Here is an 18,866-nt window from a genome sequence, read left to right as displayed (position 1 = left end):
TGATCAGAGAGAGCTAGCACACAAGAACAGAGCAGTGAGATCCACTTCTGTTATAAGGGGTGGAGGGCGGCTGTCCGTGTAGCTTAAGCTGGGGTGGGGGGTATTTTACTTCAGTTTGATCCTAAAACACAGGTGCAGCTTTCTTGGAGTCCTATATTTCCCCCTCCCTTTCTCACATGCCCGTTTGTCCATCTGATCCTCCATTTACACTCAGTATAATTATTACGGCTTTGTATTCTCTCTCCCCCCCCCCAACCAATGACTGAGTTGGATGATTATTTAAAGTCCACAAATCTATTGTGGACCACAATAGATAATAACATTAACCCAGCTCTGTGGAAAATCAGCATCAGTAAAATACAAAATGATCAAAGGGAAAAAAGTGAATAATATGAATTTAATGTAGCCCTAACAAATCACTTTAATTATTTGCAGCAGTCCTGTGTGAGGAATCCTCTCCTCCCACACACTCCTGATCCAGTTGTCTTGACACAGCTCGTGGGAATGAAATGGGGTCCTCGGCAAAGAAGACTTCGGGTCCCGGCGGCGTCATGCAGAGACGATCATTGTCTCTCTCACACTTTCTAACAAGCCATTTCACAACATCGAATCAAGGCATCGGGCCAGCCTGATCAGCGGCACTTCAGCAGCAGCTAGCCCTCGGGTCTCTTTTTCTCTCGACGTCGACCATAAGCAGCGCTAGGAGTGCTGGAATAAACGCACGGATGATAAAAACCGTTTGGGAGTTAATCTGTTTAAACATTTTCACGCTTTTTGACCGTCATAGTAGGAGTCAAATGAATTAAACAGACGAATGGTTGCAAAGAAGCCTGACTCCGCCAGGACAGCCGAAATGAATATGAACTAAGAAAAATCACTTTTATTTCATTGTGCAAAATTTAGTTCACTTTGAGACCCTTCCGGTGGACATAATGTGTAGACTGGCGCATTTACCACTACGAAAGACAACAATGAGTGCGTTTTATTTGGGATTACTGTGACAGATACAGCGGGTATTTTGGAGAGATTTAGGAGTCTCGCACTTGCGCTATCATCTGGTTGCGCAGTCGTGGAGAGCCCATGCAGTCGCAAAGGTTAGTTCTTTTAAGTTGTGTTCGCGAAATACTTCGCTTATGGGAGGTTTCGATCTGAGAAAGCGAGGTGCAGATATTCATTTATGAACTCACACAGGCATTTTATATGCACTGTGGGTTTAAGGCTCGTGACGCAGGCACCCAGCGCCTTAGGCGTATATAAGGCCTAGCTGCTGCGTCACAGGCCACTCGTTTTCCTTCTGCCACAGAGGTTGCATGATAACGCTAGCCAGTTATACTTTGGGCGATTCAACACTTCATAAACCGGGCGAGAGACAGGACTCAAGCTCCGTGAGGTTCCCTAGTAGTGTACTGGTTAGATTCATATCTATTTTTTAAAAGCAGAGAGAACTCTAAAGCTTTTCCTCGACGTTTAAATTAGTTAAAACTCAGGAAACTGCTAATTTTACTACAAGCTAATTCGCGCGAGCGAAGCTACCTAGCATAGCTACTCTCACGGGCCTAACACCCGTCCCAGCTAGCTTAAACACACAGCTTTTTTCTCGACGTTAAACTAGTTTTTAATTCAGGAAAACTAGCTAATTCCAACAAGCTATCTTCCCGTTGGGAAGCTAGTTAGCCTTAGCTGCGCGGAATCACGGGCCTATTACCCGCGGCTCCGCTAGCTTATAGCTAACTTGAGAACAAAGGAACGGGTGAACCCGCTCTTTTTAAGATAGCCGTTCACTAACTGTGACGATAGCGAACAGAGGAACGGGTGAACCCGCTCTTTTAAGCTAGCCGTTCACTAAACTGTGACGATAGCGAAAAAGAAAACAAATGTCTAAGTTTGCTTCTACGAGAAGTTCGAGGGCGACAGACCCGACCCAGACCTGCCTCCTCAAAGGGAGAAGCGGGTCTGCGAAGGGCCTCCGCGCTCCATGCCTAGACAGCGGGTCGACTGGCCACCGTTAGCACGTAGCACACCAGTGCCGCGTGCTAGCGCGGCTAACAAAGACAACACTGCATCCTCCCGGGTCCCGATAGCCAGGGCCGAAACCCATGACTACGGGGCCTGGGGAGCGAAGCAGAAAATGACGACCCAGCCAAAGCAGCCAACTGAGCGGGGGAAGTTACACGCTATACGGCATATTACCGTAGAAGAGTTTCCCCCCGCTCCATTGACTAGACCGCGCCAGCTGCTAGTCAAGGCTGCCGTGTAGCCTCCCCCGAAGCGCGCAGCACACACTGTCGTGCCTAGGAGGATGGCTGACCGCAGAAAATATTTTTCTATTGTCCCGGGCTCGCGCATGCTCGCATTGTTCGACCAGGGAAGCCCTGCTATATCCCGTGCGACAACATGGAGACCGTGCCCCGCATCACTGTGTCATCACAGCACCAGCCCGACGGCCGCGCTACGCGAGCCCCAGGCTTTGCGGCCTTCCCTCTTCCCACTACTACATCCAGCAGAGAGTATAGTGGTCTCGAACCACAAACCAAACGTTTCAGTGGGAATGTACACGCAGTTCTGCCCCTGTGCAAACCCCTCAAACATGGTGAATGTGCATGATTATGTCACAAATGTGTATGTTTTTTAATTCAATAAAAAAGTAACACAAACATCTCACTCAACGCCGTTCCCCAGACCCACTGCTTCCCTCAACATTACAAGGTATGTACATTGTGAAGCTAGGTTTGTTTAGCTGTTTAGCTAACATTTAAAAGAGGTCGGGTTTAACAACCTCGTTGGATGGTCGCTGCCATCCTAGCATGCTTAGCATTACTAGTCAGGCTGCTTTCAGGGTGGACGACGGACACAGAGGACGCCCCGGGACCGCTGGCCGCTGCTCTCCTCCGCCCTACAAACGTTTCAGAGGGAATGTACATGCAGCTGCTGCCACTGTACAGAACCCCTCAAATGTTGTTAAAATGTGCATAATTATGTCACAATGTGTATGTTTTTTACTTCAAAGAGTAACACAAAAACGAAAAACACAAGAACAACTTGAAACCTGACACAAGGGCATAAGCCCATACGTGGGGATTATAACCCGCCTCTGGGACAGTTTTAAAACTGTCCCAGGCCCGGGAGGTCACGCCCAATTATTTTTTCAATTAATTGAGAAATTAACGGCCTGTCTACTGATGCCATGCCTCTACACGCCTAGGCCACTAGAGTGCACCAGAGCCTCACAGACAGAACCTTCCCCTAGAACGGGGGCTTCTCCTCTCACGGGCACAGGCCCATACGTGGGAAATATACGAGAGCAGGGGTCAGGACGTACCCCTGAATCTCTCCTCCCTTCAGGGGTCCGAGTTAGAGGGTAGTGGTCACGGACCTCACCCTCAAAACCGCAGACTCTAAAGACATTTCAAAGCCGAAAATTGTGCATGCTACTAGCCTCTGTACCATTTTCTGCATTTGTTGTTAATGTGTATTCTCTGTATTTTTTTATAAAATAAAAATATACATGAAACAAAAACACGAATACGACCTGTAGGCCATAGGCCCATACGTGGCGAATAACCACGCTCTGTGACAGTATTATACTGTCACAGGCTGGGTAAACTACGCCCAATTATTTTCTCACCTCAATGAAAGAATAACGGCGTTTAATGGTAATGCCTCTACGCGCCTAGGCCACTAGAGTGCACCAGAACCTCACAGACAGAACCTTCCCAGGAGGACGGAAGGCTCCCTATCACCCGTTAAAACAGGTGTGCAAGACCCCATTTGCCACACACACCGCGGGTGCGGGACAATACAGAGGGGACGTGCACGCAGAAATGCCTCAGCACAGGCCCCTCAAAAGAGCACGATCATGTGCTTCACATTCAGCATGTGTTAATGAGATAATCGCCACAGACAGTACTGTTTAAAGCAGCTCTCATTCTCTCATCTAAAAGAAGAGAAACATTTGTCCCCATGCGCTCAAATCGCTAGAGGGCACCAAAGCCTCACGGACAGAATCCCCTGAAACAGAAGGGGCTCCCTGTTAGGTCATCAAGCTCAGTGCTGGATACTGGGAACTCCCCATGATCATGCGCACTATAGCAGAGGGCTAAAGGTTAAATAAAACCGCACACTCTCGAAGGAATCATCTTCTCGAGAGCAGACGGAGAGGATAGGGGCACATTCTAAAGGAGGAAATCGATTCCGTCCTGCAGAAAGACGCCATCTCAGAGGTCCCTGTCAACCAGTCTCTTAACGGGTTCCCCGCTATTTTCTGGTGAAAAGACAGGGGGCGGGCTTCGCCCATTCAAACCTCAGAGCCCCGACTCGATTTTGATGACTTTGGCTTCAAAATGCTGACACCGCCAGTCCTACTAAGCTTACTCCGCGAAGGGGACTGGCGCACGTTAGATGGACCTACAGAACACATACTTTCAAGGTCCAAACTACCCCCCCGCACAGGAAAAAATTCTGCGCTTCGGGTTCAAAGGGAGAGTACGAATACAACGTCCTCCCGTTCGGACTGTCCCTGAGTCCGAGAGTCTCTGTGAAGGTTACAGCCACGGCTATAAGCTCCACTATGACAACAGGACATTCGTCTAGCAGCGTGCATAGACTGGCTCCTGTCAACAGACTCGCCACAGGAGGCGCTGTTGCACACTCAACGAGTGCTCAACCACCTCCACTCTCTAGGGTTCCGAGTGAACCAGGAGAAGAGCGTGTTAACGCCGACACAGTCTATAGACTTCATCGGTATAACGCTGGACTCGATTTCTTTCACGGCTCGTCCGAGCCAAGAAAGAATAGAGGCGATAATACAGTCCACGGCATCATTCAAAAGGGATCGCTCGATTCCTTTTCATGCATGCCTGCGGATGGCGGGGCTTATGGCCTCGGTGGTTTACATAATACGCCTAGCCAGGCTAAAATATGAGACCTTTTCAACAGTGGATGAATGCGTTACGCATACCCATGCACCGTCGCCGCCAGAGGGTAACAGTGACGTCACAATGCGTGCTAGCACTGAAATGGTGGGCGGACAGACGAGCCCTCTCAGAAGGCGTCCCTATGGGCAGACCTCTGACCAGGAAAGTCGTCACCACAGACGCCAGCATGTCTGGCTGGGGAGCCACATTGGAGGGCACTACAGCCAGAGGACTGTGGACAGGACAACTACTGTGCTTTATAAATAAAGTTGAGTTGAGTCCTGCCACATCAATTATCTGGAGTTGATGGCGGTGTTCCTCGCACTGAGGTGCTTCGAACCGCGCATCCAAGGTTGCCACGTCCTGGTCAGGACAGACAACACGACAACGATGTGCTACATCAACAAGCAAGGGGGACTCAGGTCCCCCCGCTTGCACCAACTGGCTCAGAAACTCACGTTGCGGTGCAACGCTCGTCTCTTGTCCATTACAGCGTGCCACGTCCCGGGTGTTCTAAACACAGGAGCGGACCTGCTGTCCAGGGGAGACCTCCGATACGCAGACTGGTCACTACACCCCGAGGTAGCAAACCAGATCTGGGGCAGGTTCGGAGCGCCCGAGGTAGACTTGTTCGCCTCAGAGCAGGACACGGAATGTCCTCTCTTCTTCGCCATAAGAGGACCATCGACATTGGGACTAGACGCTCTAGCTCACCAATGGCCCAGGTCCCTTCTCTACGCCTTCCCTTCACTGAGTCTCATTCTCCATACTCTGAACAGAGTGAGGACTCAGGGTCTGACGCTACTTCTAGTAGCACCAGCCTGGGGCGTGTGGAGGACGGAGATAGCTCCCCTCCTCTACAGCCGACCATGGAAGCTCCCTCTACGAGCGGATCTCCTCACGCAGGCGAAAGGAGAGATCTTCCACCCTTGCCCCAGGGACCTAGACCTATGGGTCTGGCCCGTGAGAGGGTGATGCTGACAGAAACCGGCCTCCCTCCGAATGTTATTGCAACAATTCAGAGAACCAGAGCCCAGTCAACAGCAATACGCTGCGAAACAGCCTGGAGCGTGTTCGGGCGGTGGTGCTTCGAACGACCTAACCAGGTTATCCCCTTCCAAGCTTCAATAGTCGACATCCTGACATTCTTGCAGGAGTTCCTGGATAGAGGTCTAGGCCTCTCTTCAGTGAAAACCCACCTGGCAGCCATCTCGGCTTGCCACGTGGGCATTGACAACCAGACGGTATGGAAACATCTGCTGGTAAAACAGTTTGTGAAGGGCGTACGCAGGGACTGTAAGGTCAACAGGCCCCTGGCCCCCTCCTGGGATCTGTCACTAGTACTCAGGGCTCTAACCAATGAGCCCTTCGAGCCACTGCAGACGGCTGACTTAAAGTTTCTTACTCTTAAGACAGCCCTCCTAGTCGCTCTGACGACCGCTAAGAGGGTCAGCGATCTACATGCACTTTCGACCACTCCAGAGTGCATGAGATTTGACGACAGGTCAACCAAGGTCACCATCAAAGCAAACCCAGCCTTCTTACCAAAGAATGCTTTCTCGGTCTGCGTACCGGTGGACCTACAGGCTTTCCACCCTCCCCCCCTTCGCCACGGAAGAGGACAGGAGGCTGAACCGCCTTTGTCCAGTAAGAGCGCTCCGCGCCTACATGGACAGGACAGGCCCCTACAGGATAGGCCATCAATTGTTCGTATCCTGGGGTGAAAGAACCAGGGGAAAACCTGTCACCAAGGTCACTATCTCCAACTGGATAGTGCAGGCCATTCATCTGGCCTATACCACTCAAGGAATAGAGCCTCCGCTTACGCTAAGGGCTCATTCCACGAGAGGCATGGCAGCATCCTGGGCGCTCCACAGGGGCATCTCGATCCAGGACGTCTGCACAGCAGCGAGCTGGTCCTCCTCCTCGACCTTCGCCACATACTATAACCTAGATGTGGCGGTGCCTTCTATAGCGCACGCGGTCTTGGGAGCAGCCGCACCATAGGTGGACTATAATAAAGTCCACCTTACAGAGCCCCGAAGGGAAGGGGACAAAGTCCCCTCCTCCCTCTATAAACCCAGGCTACCTGGGGTAGTCTCCGCCCTACCCCAATTAGCCACTAAGTGGGACCGGGCCACAAACCTGAGGTTTGTCCCCAGCCCTTAAATTATCCCAAAGTCCTAGGACTCACTGGCTAGTTCTGGATACGGGAGTTCATAAGGTCCCATAAGCGAAGTATTTCGCGAACACAACTTAAAAGAACATGAAGGTTACTTTAGTAACCATGGTTCTTTAAGTAAGTGAGCGAAATACTTCGCTGAACACCCTTCTGTCATGCTCTGTGGCAGAAGGAAATTGTTCGAGTGGCCTGTGACGCAGCAGCTAGGCCTTATATACGCCTAAGGCGCTGGGTGCCTGCGTCACGAGCCTTAAACCCACAGTGCATATAAAATGCCTGTGTGAGTTCATAAATGAATATCTGCACCTCGCTTTCTCAGATCGAAACCTCCCATAAGCGAAGTATTTCGCTCACTTACTTAAAGAACCATGGTTACTAAAGTAACCTTCATGTTTGTTCGACACTTTGATTTGAACCGATATTAGATTAGTAAATACTAGTAAATCAAAAATATTCGTAAATCTGCAAAAGTGTATCTAAAACATGATCCATGATGTATATTCCACCAAATATAGGATACTTTGATCATTGGCTATTTTTTCTTCTTCTTTTTTTCCAACTAGCCTATAGTTCATTTCCATATTATTTAATTATTCAGTGGGGTCATTGCAGACGAATCATAAATGCATATTATACGGTTCTATAAATCGAGTGGAAACTATATATTTTTCTATAAATAATGATATTGTCAGTCAGTGTGGGTAAAATAAGCCAGGTTATTATGTCAGCTGATAGGCACCTACCTTTCACGCAGCCTTACTGCGTAACTGTGGCAATTAGGTTAATAGACTTCTCCGAATTTAATGACAGGTTTTGCTTGTCCTCAATGCCCATGCACTAATGCCATGTGCGTTTGTGTCATGATTTGAGGTTTCAAGCTCATAACAAGCGCCATCTGTTGGAAGAGAATAAATCCTCCCAATGCAGATTGTCAAAACGGAGGCGCCTAAGTATAATGTTTTATAATTCGCAAAGCATATGAGAGGTATAGGGTCAATTTGCCCACATTCAGGCTGGACATGAGAGATATTATTGAGCACAGCAGCATCAGCATACAATCATATTGCATATAGGATATAGCATACATTCAGTTTGCTTAGACGTTTCATAATGAAACTGATGGCGTTTGGAGTAGCCCTACATGGTATCTATTTCTCTGTTGTATCCCTTATGCTGGGAATTATTTATCTTTGTTAAAAGTTATAGGGTACAGGTGTATGTTCCTGATATATGAGGGTTTTAACATATTATTTTAGGCCTATTTATATAAGCCTAGATTATGTGTAATTTATGTGTTTATGTTTACTATAAACTAGAAAAAACTCAATAACTATTAAATAAATTATTATTAACCTGCTTTAATTATTCAACAGGTCAATCAATCAATTGATAAACATCAATTTGTTATATCGAGCAGTCATTCGGTCATATCATATGGTTCATAATTGGCATATCTCTATAGCAAACACCTGGTAACGTTTTTTTCCGTTTTTTCCATGAGCAGTCATCAGAATAATTTACAGTGCATGTCTAATTCAGAACAGAGAAAGTCCCTGGGCATAGCCTATTATAATGGCGGATACAGCCCTGCCTCCCTGCTACTATAGTAAACAATATCACAATTTACTGAGTGTGAAAGGTGATTAGAAACAGGTTATAGCCTATATGCTAATGAGATTAGTGGTGAAAGAATGTGAGCTACAGCATAGCCTATTATTCAACTTTCAAAGTTAAATTGTCTTTGAATGGAACATGGCTGTCAATTTGTGGTGAGACTGGTTTCAATTGTCTTACATTGGAGAAACTTTTCCAATCAGCATGTGAGACGACATCCAATCAATGCTTAGTCATTCACAGGTGCTGATGACACCTAGATTTGTCATTACAAGTAGCCTGCCTACATGTGTTAAAAACACGTGCAGGCGCATAGCCTCTACATTTGTGTAGCCTACTATATGTTTCATTGCCATATGCCTACAACTTGGGGACCTGGATTTGTGAAATCCTTCATTTAAATGTATGCCAATGCCATTCATTACATTATATCCAGAGGAACCAGTCTCTGTTGCCCACGCTGTCTGGAATTATGTTGAAACAGCCTAAAACCTCTTGTATCTATCAACTAGTCAAGGGACAGTCAACAATGTCATTGTCATTCAACACACTAGCAATGCAATGCATGCACTGGGCTGGCAGTGTTTGTGTTCAGTAGACCTACTGTTGGTTGTAGTATAGGCAAGGCACCAGTGAAGTGTCTATAGTCTGTGTTATTCACTGACATGTGTCAATTTCTATTGTGATACAATGTGTGTGTGTGTGTGTGTGTGTGTGTGTGTGCGTGTGTGTGTGTGTGTGTGTGTGTGTGTGTGTGTGTGTGTGTGTGTGTGTGTGTGTCCACTCCATATTCCCCGCAGTTTGTGATTGCAAACAATTCTTGGGCAAAGCACTAAGCAGCGCTGCGGGTCAAAATGACTTCGTCGTAAAAGTGTGAGATGTAATTTGAAACTGAGAAGGAACTTAAGGGCAGAACGGCCAGCTCTGATTGGCTCAGTCAGTAGCAGCCCGAGACGTTGCACCTTCTTGACACTCCCTGAAAGGAAGATCGATTGCATGCCTGTCCCGTTCGCTGTGGATTGAAATTCAATTGCATTGAGCCGAGTAGTTGTAGCGTAACAACACTGTAACTACTAGTGGATGTGGTGATGGTCGCACACCGCTCGCTCCTATATGGATTGTACGGATTGTGCTCTTGCTCTTCAGTCGGTTTGCTTAACTGCCTCTATCCTTCCGTGATTTTCTTTGAACAGGGAGAGGAGTGAAGTGCGACCCCGAGCTGGATGGATGGTTATGGGGAAAAGTGCAAGACCCTCGGCCCTTGAAGTCTTCAAAATCCTCGCCGTGTTTCTCTCAATATTTCCGTGTGGTAAGTTGCAAAATACTCATCGTAGACATACACGTCCACGATTAAGAGCAGGAACTGGGTCTGGACGTGTCGGCAGTGCACTGGCAGTGTTTAACGTGTATTTCTTTCCGCTGGAAAGTCGTTGTGCGTGCCATCGTAGTAGAGTCGTTTTAAATGATGTCCATCCAAGCAAGCTATTAACTAGACGATTAGCCTATACTAAACGATTGAAATGCACATTAGAAAAGGTCGTTTGCAAAATGGTTCCCCGAATTGCCCCGGTCGTAATGACTTTTACTTCAACATTTAAAAAGGCTTAAAATCTTTGCTTTTGGCTGCATCATGAATATGATGCATCTTTTACATAGTTGCAAGTGCAACTTGCATCTACTTTTAGCCTGTGTGATGGTATTATTATTATTCCAAATTAATTATTAAGTGAGCACTGAGCAATATAGAACACCGTCAAAATGGTGAAATGGACATGGTTTTTGTGTGAGACGAGACCTGCGCTGCTCTCCTCTGGGCTGTGGTGTGCTCCCACTGCAGCCTGAGCCCTGCAGTCTTGTTGTGTTTGGGGGATGGGGATACGGGATTTTTTTTTGGGGGGGGGGGGGGTCGTGGTATGGTATGGGGGACTTTACCATTAGCTCCTTCAAATTACCTTTTCATGCAAGCCGGAAACGGCAATTTGCAGTGTTTTCATTGCTGTTATTTCTAAGAATAGGCTATATGCAATGCATGGCATATAGGCTATTTGATGTGGAACAGAAGATTATTAAAAATCAACCAGAAGTTCCAGAACCATGCAAAAGATAACATTGTTGACAAACAGTCACAGACTCACACCATATCAGCCGTCTATAATAAAGGAACACCTCATTCAAGTCAAGTTAGGTGCATTTGCCAACCCTTATCGTTATCGGTCTCCCTTTCAAGTCTCTTACCGTCAAACAACAAAGTGATATTGATAGTTGTGGCGCTTATTTCAGGTTAAGATTGGTATGTTGCCAGCCAGTCAGCCACCGACCCTATTAAACATTAGAGCAATGAAACGCATATTGTAGGCATACAATTCAAATTACAAAATATATACGTTTGGCTCCAACGTTTTGATATCTTATCCTTCTGATGTTTGGTGAAACTTGTTGCTCCTATATAAATGAAAGCTTTGTTAGCTGGCAATCTCTCAGTCAGTTACCGCAGTAAACATTTGCGTATGGAAAAAGGTCTGAAGGACATTTGTGTTAGAGTTGCTCAGATATAGCTACCACTGAAGAAAGACATTTCATAGGCATGCACTTTTGGAGCAGTTTTATGTTAATGGTAGGCCTACATTATTTTAGAATCTGCAGCCAAAGCCACTTCTTTCAAGATGATTATAAAAGCTGTATTACTCATTGATTACAGTGTATCCAGTTTGACCTGAAGAATGGCCTGTCACAGTGGTCCCGAAGACCCTAATTAATTCAGTAGCAGTTATTTTCTTTGAGCCTGAGCAGGTTGCCTCTTCAAAAAACCAGTGTATCATATAGTTGATGATTTAGACACTCACTTTCAGATTTTCTTTTAGTAATTTGCTAAATCTGAGAAATATTTTTATTTTTATAATGTCAAAAACAAAATAGGAGAAACCTTACGCATCATTGCTGATAATTAACTAATTTCGATATCTTTTCTTTGTATCAACAATGATAAGGGCAATAATAAACAAGCATTATCAATTAAAATGTAGGCTATTTACGCCCTATTATGTATTGCTTCTACAGGTTGTGGCATGGTTACCTCTTTGTTTTAACAAACAATGTGTGTCCTTTCCCATGACAGTGAGTCTCCAGTGCAAGATCCTCAAGTGCAACTCAGAATTTTGGGCCTCCACCTCAAACTCTGGCCCAGAGGAGGAGTTTTGTACTGCACTGCGGGCCTACAATAGCTGTGTGCGCCGGACTGCACGCACCTGTAGGGGTGACCTGGCATACCACTCAGCCCAACATGGCATAGAAGACCTTATGAGCCAACACAACTGCTCCAAGGAGGGGCCCACATCCCAGCCACATGCCCGCACACCACCCCCTCCCCCACCGCCACAGCTGCCACCTGACAGTCAAGAGCGCTCGGATGGCCCGGAGGTATGCCACTATGAGCGCAGTCTCCCGCGTCACTCAGCCCCACCCAACTACACCCACTGTGGCTTCTTTGGAGACCCACACCTCCGAACCTTTACTGATGATTTCCAGACCTGTAAGGTTGAAGGGTCCTGGCCACTTATCCACAACAAATACCTGTCTGTTCAGGTGACCAACACCCCTGTAGTACCTGGGTCCATGGCTACAGCAACCAGCAAGGTATAAATAATGATATCCCTATCATTCTCATCCTATGTTCACATTCACACAGAACACTGGAGTTATTGTCTCCACCAGGCTGAAGGCATGGGGAAAGAGTATGTTTTGCACTCCGTCCATGTGTGTGTCCGTCCATTAACAGCTAATCTCCGGCACCGTTGGCCTGATCCATGCCAAACTTTGCACACACACTCCCTGGATGCCAACGACGAACCTCTGCCCAAATATTCGGCCTGTCATAGCGCCACCATGAGGCTGATTTTGGCAAAACACATTTCTGTAGATTACTCGTACACATTTTATCCATACATCACACAATTCGGTATACACTATCTCCATAGTCATGTGATCAATACGGATCTGCACCATTTCCCATCTTTCATCCTGATTGGCTAAGATTGGCTTCCAAAGCTCACATGATTGGTCCGTTTTGAACAAAATGCCACAATGTGCAATTTCTGTGAAATTATACACGCACATATCCACTAGGGTGACTAGGCCGAGGATGACATGCCAAATCAGCCTCACGGTGGCGCTATAATAGGGCAATTCCTGTTTTTACCTATATAACTGCATCGATCTGTGTACAACTTATGTAATCACACTCCCTAGAAGCCATGGAAAAACATTTTCCCTGCATTCCTCCACATCTGCCGGTTATAGCGCCACAATGAGGCCGATTTCTGCAAAACACATTGTTTGTATTAGTCTCACAGATTTCATCCAAATCTCACGCAAATCGGTACACACGATCTCTGTAGTCATGTGATCAAGACGAGTCTGTTGGATTTCTCAGATTCTACACTGATTGGCTAAGATGGAATTCCAAAGTAGAGTATCCCGTTTTGTAAAAAATGCTGCAAATGTCCTGCTCATCCAGAAGTCTATCCTCAGAGATGCTATGAGTGATCTGGCTCTGCATTTCCTCAACAAAAAATTATTGCAAAAAACAAAAATCTAAACATTTTGCCAAACATCACACACACTCCTATCCTCCTGGTGGAGACCTGTGCCCAGATGGGCAGTTTTTCTAGTTTGTTCTATTCTAACTATAATTCCGACTTGGACTTATGGCTTGTTTGCAAGTTGGGACTTGGGTCTAGCAATGCATAATAAAAACATATTTTGACAGAGCAGAAATCAAATATCTAGTGTCTTATCCACTTTAATGTGGTCAAAGTTGTGGTGGGAGCGGTCAGGTTTTAGTGTGGACTCTGGTTAACATTTGGATTGGTTCCATAACAGACAAAGAGGCCATATATGGAACAATTGCAGAAATCTTGAAAGTACGTTTTATATATGATATGTCAGTTCAGTATAATGGCAACGTTATTTCATCAAATATGTCTATGGGCCTCCAGCATGCTCACTTTTCACTTTCCCTGAGGACAAGGCAAGATTGATGTTTGGTCTGCTTTGCGTGTATAAGTCCCTGCTATACCAGAGACTTTAGAACGTGTTGTTTCAACTAAGTGTTCAAGCCATGCAGGGAACTGCTGATACTTTCTCCACTTTAGCTGGCTCACATACCTCATAAATTATCGTTGTTTTCTTTTATGGTACATTGGATAGGCGGGATGGCTGTCCCTGAAATGGCCTTGGGTAGAACTTAAGGTCATAAACAAAGAATTAGGGGACAGACGGTATACTTGTAGGCAAATTCAGTTACAGTTTATCCGCATTTGGTATAATTTTGGAAACCGTTTTAATGTGCCTTGGTCACTCTGCAGAATAGCATGAGTGCAGCATTTAAACTGAGGTATAAGAGGACTTTGTCCACAATCACAATTTGAAGAAAGAGCAATTTTCTGCAATCAAGGTCTCTTAATGATGTTCTATTTAGCATTCAGGGTTTTTAAAGTAATGGTATTTTTATACTGCTGTTCTTGGAAGCAAATGAGACAGCTTTTCAAGATCTAGAGTCTGGACAAAGGGAAAACAAGGCAGCAGCCAATACCACCTGTGCAAACAAGGCTCCCATGGCTAGATAGGCATGTTTCTACAGCTTCAGGGAATAGCACTGGCTAATGTTAGCTTTGTTTATTTGATTGGATAATTAAATAAGTTGTGCATTTCCCTTCATCATTAAACGATTCACATAGGAACCAGGCTGCACGTCCCCTTACTAAAATCCTAAAAGTGGTCCAAATTTGTATTTATGTGATGATGTGTCAGCACTTAATTGGGAAACTGGGAAATGATTGGTGTAGCATGACCTCGCTAGTAGGTAGTGAAGTGAAGTGACAAGTGAGTCTTTAGGCTGAACCTGGTATAACTGCAGTGACAGCAGCTCATTGGCTTCTTAATGAAACTGAGCTCACAGAACGGTGAGCAGTCGTACTTAATTAGGCACAGAGCATATCCCCCTGCTCTGGCCCAATGCCACTCCCTGGAGCACAGCTCTGGGGTTCACACGCAGGTTTTTCAGCTCCATGAATGGATCGTCTTTGTGTCTGCAAACTGAGGCCTGATTTAACATGGCCGAGACTCATGTTTTTTGAGGGCGTTTACCTTGGCCTCCCCCATGTTGAGCCATAGCTGAAATGTGACACTTAAGTGGGGTGGTAGGTTGGATAGGACTATATTGCTCAAACTTGTTCTAAAAGAAAAAGTACAAAGATTCCCCATACTTATTTAGTTACAGTGCACCTACCGACCAGTTGTTAGAACATTTACGGAGCTGATATGCTGAATTTTTAAAAAAAAAGTTTGTCTGAAACATAACATCATCTTGTGGGTCCTCGTCATGTTCAATTTGCATTTCTTAGAATATTCATGTTTACAGCGATGACTTCTAATGGTTTCTCTCTTTCTCTTTCCACAAAGCTGACAATCATCTTTACGAACTTTCAAGAGTGTGTGGACCAGAAGATGTACCATGCCGAGACGGATGAACTACCTGCAGCATTTGCTGATGGGTCTAAGAATGGTGGAGACCGGCATGGAGCTAACACGCTCCGTGTGGTGGAGAAGGTGCCTGGGCAGCACGTGGAAATTCAGGCCAAGTACATTGGAACAACAATAGTGGTTCGGCAAGTAGGACGCTATTTGACCTTCGCCGTGCGAATGCCGGAGGAGGTTGTCAATTCTGTGGAGGAAGGCGACAACCAGGACCTATACCTCTGTCTTCATGGTTGCCCCACGAACCAGCGCATTGACTTCAGGACCTTCAGGGCTAATGCGGCCGAGACTCACGGCGTGGGCAGGGTCCGGAGCGGTGCTGCTACGCATGGTTTCACCTACCAGTCCGCCAAGGCCAAGTGTAAAGAACGCCTCCCCGTGGAGGACCTATATTTTCAGTCATGCGTGTTTGACCTCCTCTCCTCTGGAGACATAAACTTCACCATGGCTGCCTACTATGCCTTTGAGGATGTAAAAATGCTCCACTCAAACAGTAACAGATACCACATCTACGAAAAGAATGCATTTATAGGTAACTCGGCACAGAGGGTGAAAAATCTACCCTCACTCTTCCTCCTGAACTGTCTGGCTGTGTTGCTATGGATTGAGCATTGCCTAGTTCATCTATAGTCATGTTCAAGCAGCATCTTCACGATCTGTCAGTTAGTGGTAAATGAGTGCTCTTGTTGTGTTGTACTTGTACATCAGCTCCACTCCGGTGCTCTGCTTCTTGTCTTGTGTGACCGGTGGCTGCCCGGCCAGGCCACCCTTACCTCCGAATGGGGACTCTGTTGTTTACGTGTACTACTCAGCCTCGTCCCAGCAGTACGTCTCATTTTTGTTGCATCGCCATGTCTCAATTTCAGTCATGTAAGATGGGACGAGTTACCCTGGCTCCTTACCTATCATCATTCAGCTGGTCTGTAGGACCGGTCTTTGATGGCGGGTGTGGTGGTGAGAGAGACCCCACTACCGCCAGAGCTCTGGGTATCCAGCTGGGATTAAATCCCACATTCCCACTGGGGCTGCATGCCTACGAGAGGCTGGATGAGATGATCTCTTGCAGAAAGAGGAGTTTGCTGATCCTCCTCTACTGATCCTCTCGTTGGTGCCAAGGCAGTGACGTTTTCTGTGGCTCATGTGGCTCCAGTTGGGGGCTTTTGTTAACCTATGTCCAGAAGGAGCCCCATGTTTGATTAGCTTCCAGCTTTGGAAAGGCCCGAGCCTTTCGTAGGAAGTGCTCAGCCAAAAGGATGTCAGTGCAGTGTCTCCAGTTGTCTGCTGTGGAGATTAATAGGTCATATTGTGTGTGTGTGTGTGTGTGTGTGTGTGTGTGTGTGTGTGTGTGTGTGTGTGTGTGTGTGTGTGTGTGTGCGTGTGCGTGTGTGTGTGTGTTACAGGGAGAGAGGGACAGAGTGAGTGAGAGAACACTCTCCTCGGAAATGGGAAATAGAGCTTGTAGGGGAGAACTATTTCCTATGTCTTTATATTACACCCAAGACTCTAATATAGAAAATTCATGGTGGTCTAGGGTCAGTTGAAACTGAATATCTGCCAAGTAGCAAATTATAACTGAACTGGCACAGAGTTGTTATTTCACTCCTACCATCTGTTTGTAAACTACAGACACACAAATCCTTGTCATTATGACCACAGTCAGTGTTTGATATTGTAATGATTTGTTTTTCATCAAATGATCAATTCCTTATATAACATTTACTTACTGTAACACAACAGCTAAGAACAAATTTAGCTAAAGGGCATCAATAATGCAGCAACGTTTACAGATTGTTTACTTACCTCTTGAACCATCAATCAACAAATCTCCATGGGGGGAAAAGGGATCTACTCTTACATTTTGTGAATGTTTTTTTCCCCTTCAATGTGTCTCCAGCAAAGGTGCAGATGTTGGCTGTTATTTGGACCGGTTCTAGTTAGAAACTAACTTTAAGTGATGTTGCCTATATTCATAGTTACATACTAGCCAGTTTTTGCATTTACAATCTGCTGACATGGCTTGGAACAAATTATTAGCATATGTGCGTAGACATGAATTCATGGCGTAAGTGTTTGCCAAAGAAACAAGCCCCCGTGCCAACTATTTCCTAACAGTAAAAGTTTCATCTCTCCGTCTATTTGGAGGAGTTTAGTGATTCACATTGGGGATTCTTAGTTGTATGTATATAAGTTGTCTCAGTGGGTGAATTTGTGGTAGCAAAAAGGCCAAAATGCTTTCACAGAACCACAGTGACATGTATACGCTGTAAGACTACCATTTGCTTCTGTGCTGCAGTTTTAACTGTTGCTTTTCTGATGTTCATGAAAACATTCCTTGCTACGGGAGTTTTCCATTTAAGTTTTGGCTCTCAAATACAGTGTCTGCCTGGTAATGTAGTAGTATAGTTGTCATCCTCTTAGATACTATTACATCTTTGGGAAAGGTTTCATGGTAATATTTACTTACACTGAAGTATTTGGCAGAAATTACTACTGCTATGGAAAGTATCAATGCAGATTGACAAAAAAGTGATCACGCCAACAAATAAAAATGATTGTAATGTTGAATCTTGTGTTAATAGGTGTAATTTGTATTGTGGTTTTATAGTACAGTATATGGTTCTAAATGTGTAATGTGAGATTGTATATATGTTTGTGAGTTGCTGAGTTAAATTTGTATTTTACCTGTTGTGTTGAATTTATCACTACAATTTTGTATATGAGAAACGTTTTATTGAATGTGAACCTTTTTTTAAAGGATTTTGCAAAAGTATGAACACAACAGAACAGCCAGTTATGTGTAGTTACAGTATATATTGATCATTTACACTGGTCCGATCTTGGTGCCAGTTCTCTATGGTCCTGATAACATCCAGGTTATGTTTTAAGCTCACTCTGGTGTTAGACCAAACTCTACAGGCTGGATGCACTCCAGCCCATTTAAAAAGGGAATGGAAAATGTTCTGAGGTGTTCATGTTTTTGATTTAAAAGCACTTTATGATTTGATTTCATTTAGCTCTTGCTTTGTTTGAACTTGATTGTGAATAGAGGTTGTCATACTTGTAATAGTATAAAATACAGAATTGAGAAGAAAAGAATAAAAAATAAGAAGCCAAATGGGACATGCCAGAAAGATCAAACTGTGTTTGTAATGTAGAGCAAAAGTGGTGCCACACTCACCATCTGTTTATAATGTAAATTATTTATTGAATAAAAGATAATGTCTTGTTAATGAGTTGCCTTTTGTATTTGTTGAATGCTGGAGCATTTGTAGTGTCCTCTTGTTCTGATGTGCAATATGCAACACTTGACTGCCCCCTGCTGTAAATAACTCAAAATGACTGCTCGAAACTTGACCCATCTCTGCTGTCAGGGAGAAAGCACCAAAGTCTAAAATGTAATTTTTTCAGGAAATAAAGAAAACCTTACATTTAAAAAAAATAATGCAATACTGCCTCATCAAAGTTGGTATTGTGACTATATATTGCCAATTATTTACATGAGATGGGGAGAGCTGGTGGAGTTCGCTGCTTTAGCAGACAGTTCGAGGGTGAAATGGAGTTAAGAGGTTTTGTCTGAAGTGCACCACTTACTTCACACAGGTGTGATTTTTAATCATTGGTTC

The 18,866-nt window shown here is 45.1% G+C and overlaps 1 protein-coding gene across 1 annotated transcript; it reads left to right on the top strand.

Moving 5' to 3' along the window:
- The first annotated feature begins 398 nt into the window (after positions 1-398).
- rgma (repulsive guidance molecule BMP co-receptor a) lies at positions 399-18,590 on the top strand. Its single transcript, XM_080762406.1, has 4 exons — positions 399-1,094; positions 9,903-10,018; positions 11,825-12,342; positions 15,169-18,590. The coding sequence occupies exons 1-4, from the start codon at positions 1,081-1,083 to the stop codon at positions 15,871-15,873; spliced, it is 1,353 nt and encodes a 450-aa protein (XP_080618532.1). The 5' UTR covers positions 399-1,080; the 3' UTR covers positions 15,874-18,590.
- Positions 18,591-18,866: the final 276 nt, after the last annotated feature.

This window comes from Protomyctophum bolini (assembly GCF_963924005.1).
Source record: "Protomyctophum bolini genome assembly, chromosome: 4".
NCBI lineage: Eukaryota > Metazoa > Chordata > Actinopteri > Myctophiformes > Myctophidae > Protomyctophum > Protomyctophum bolini.
This window is presented reverse-complemented; position numbering and strand designations above follow the sequence as displayed.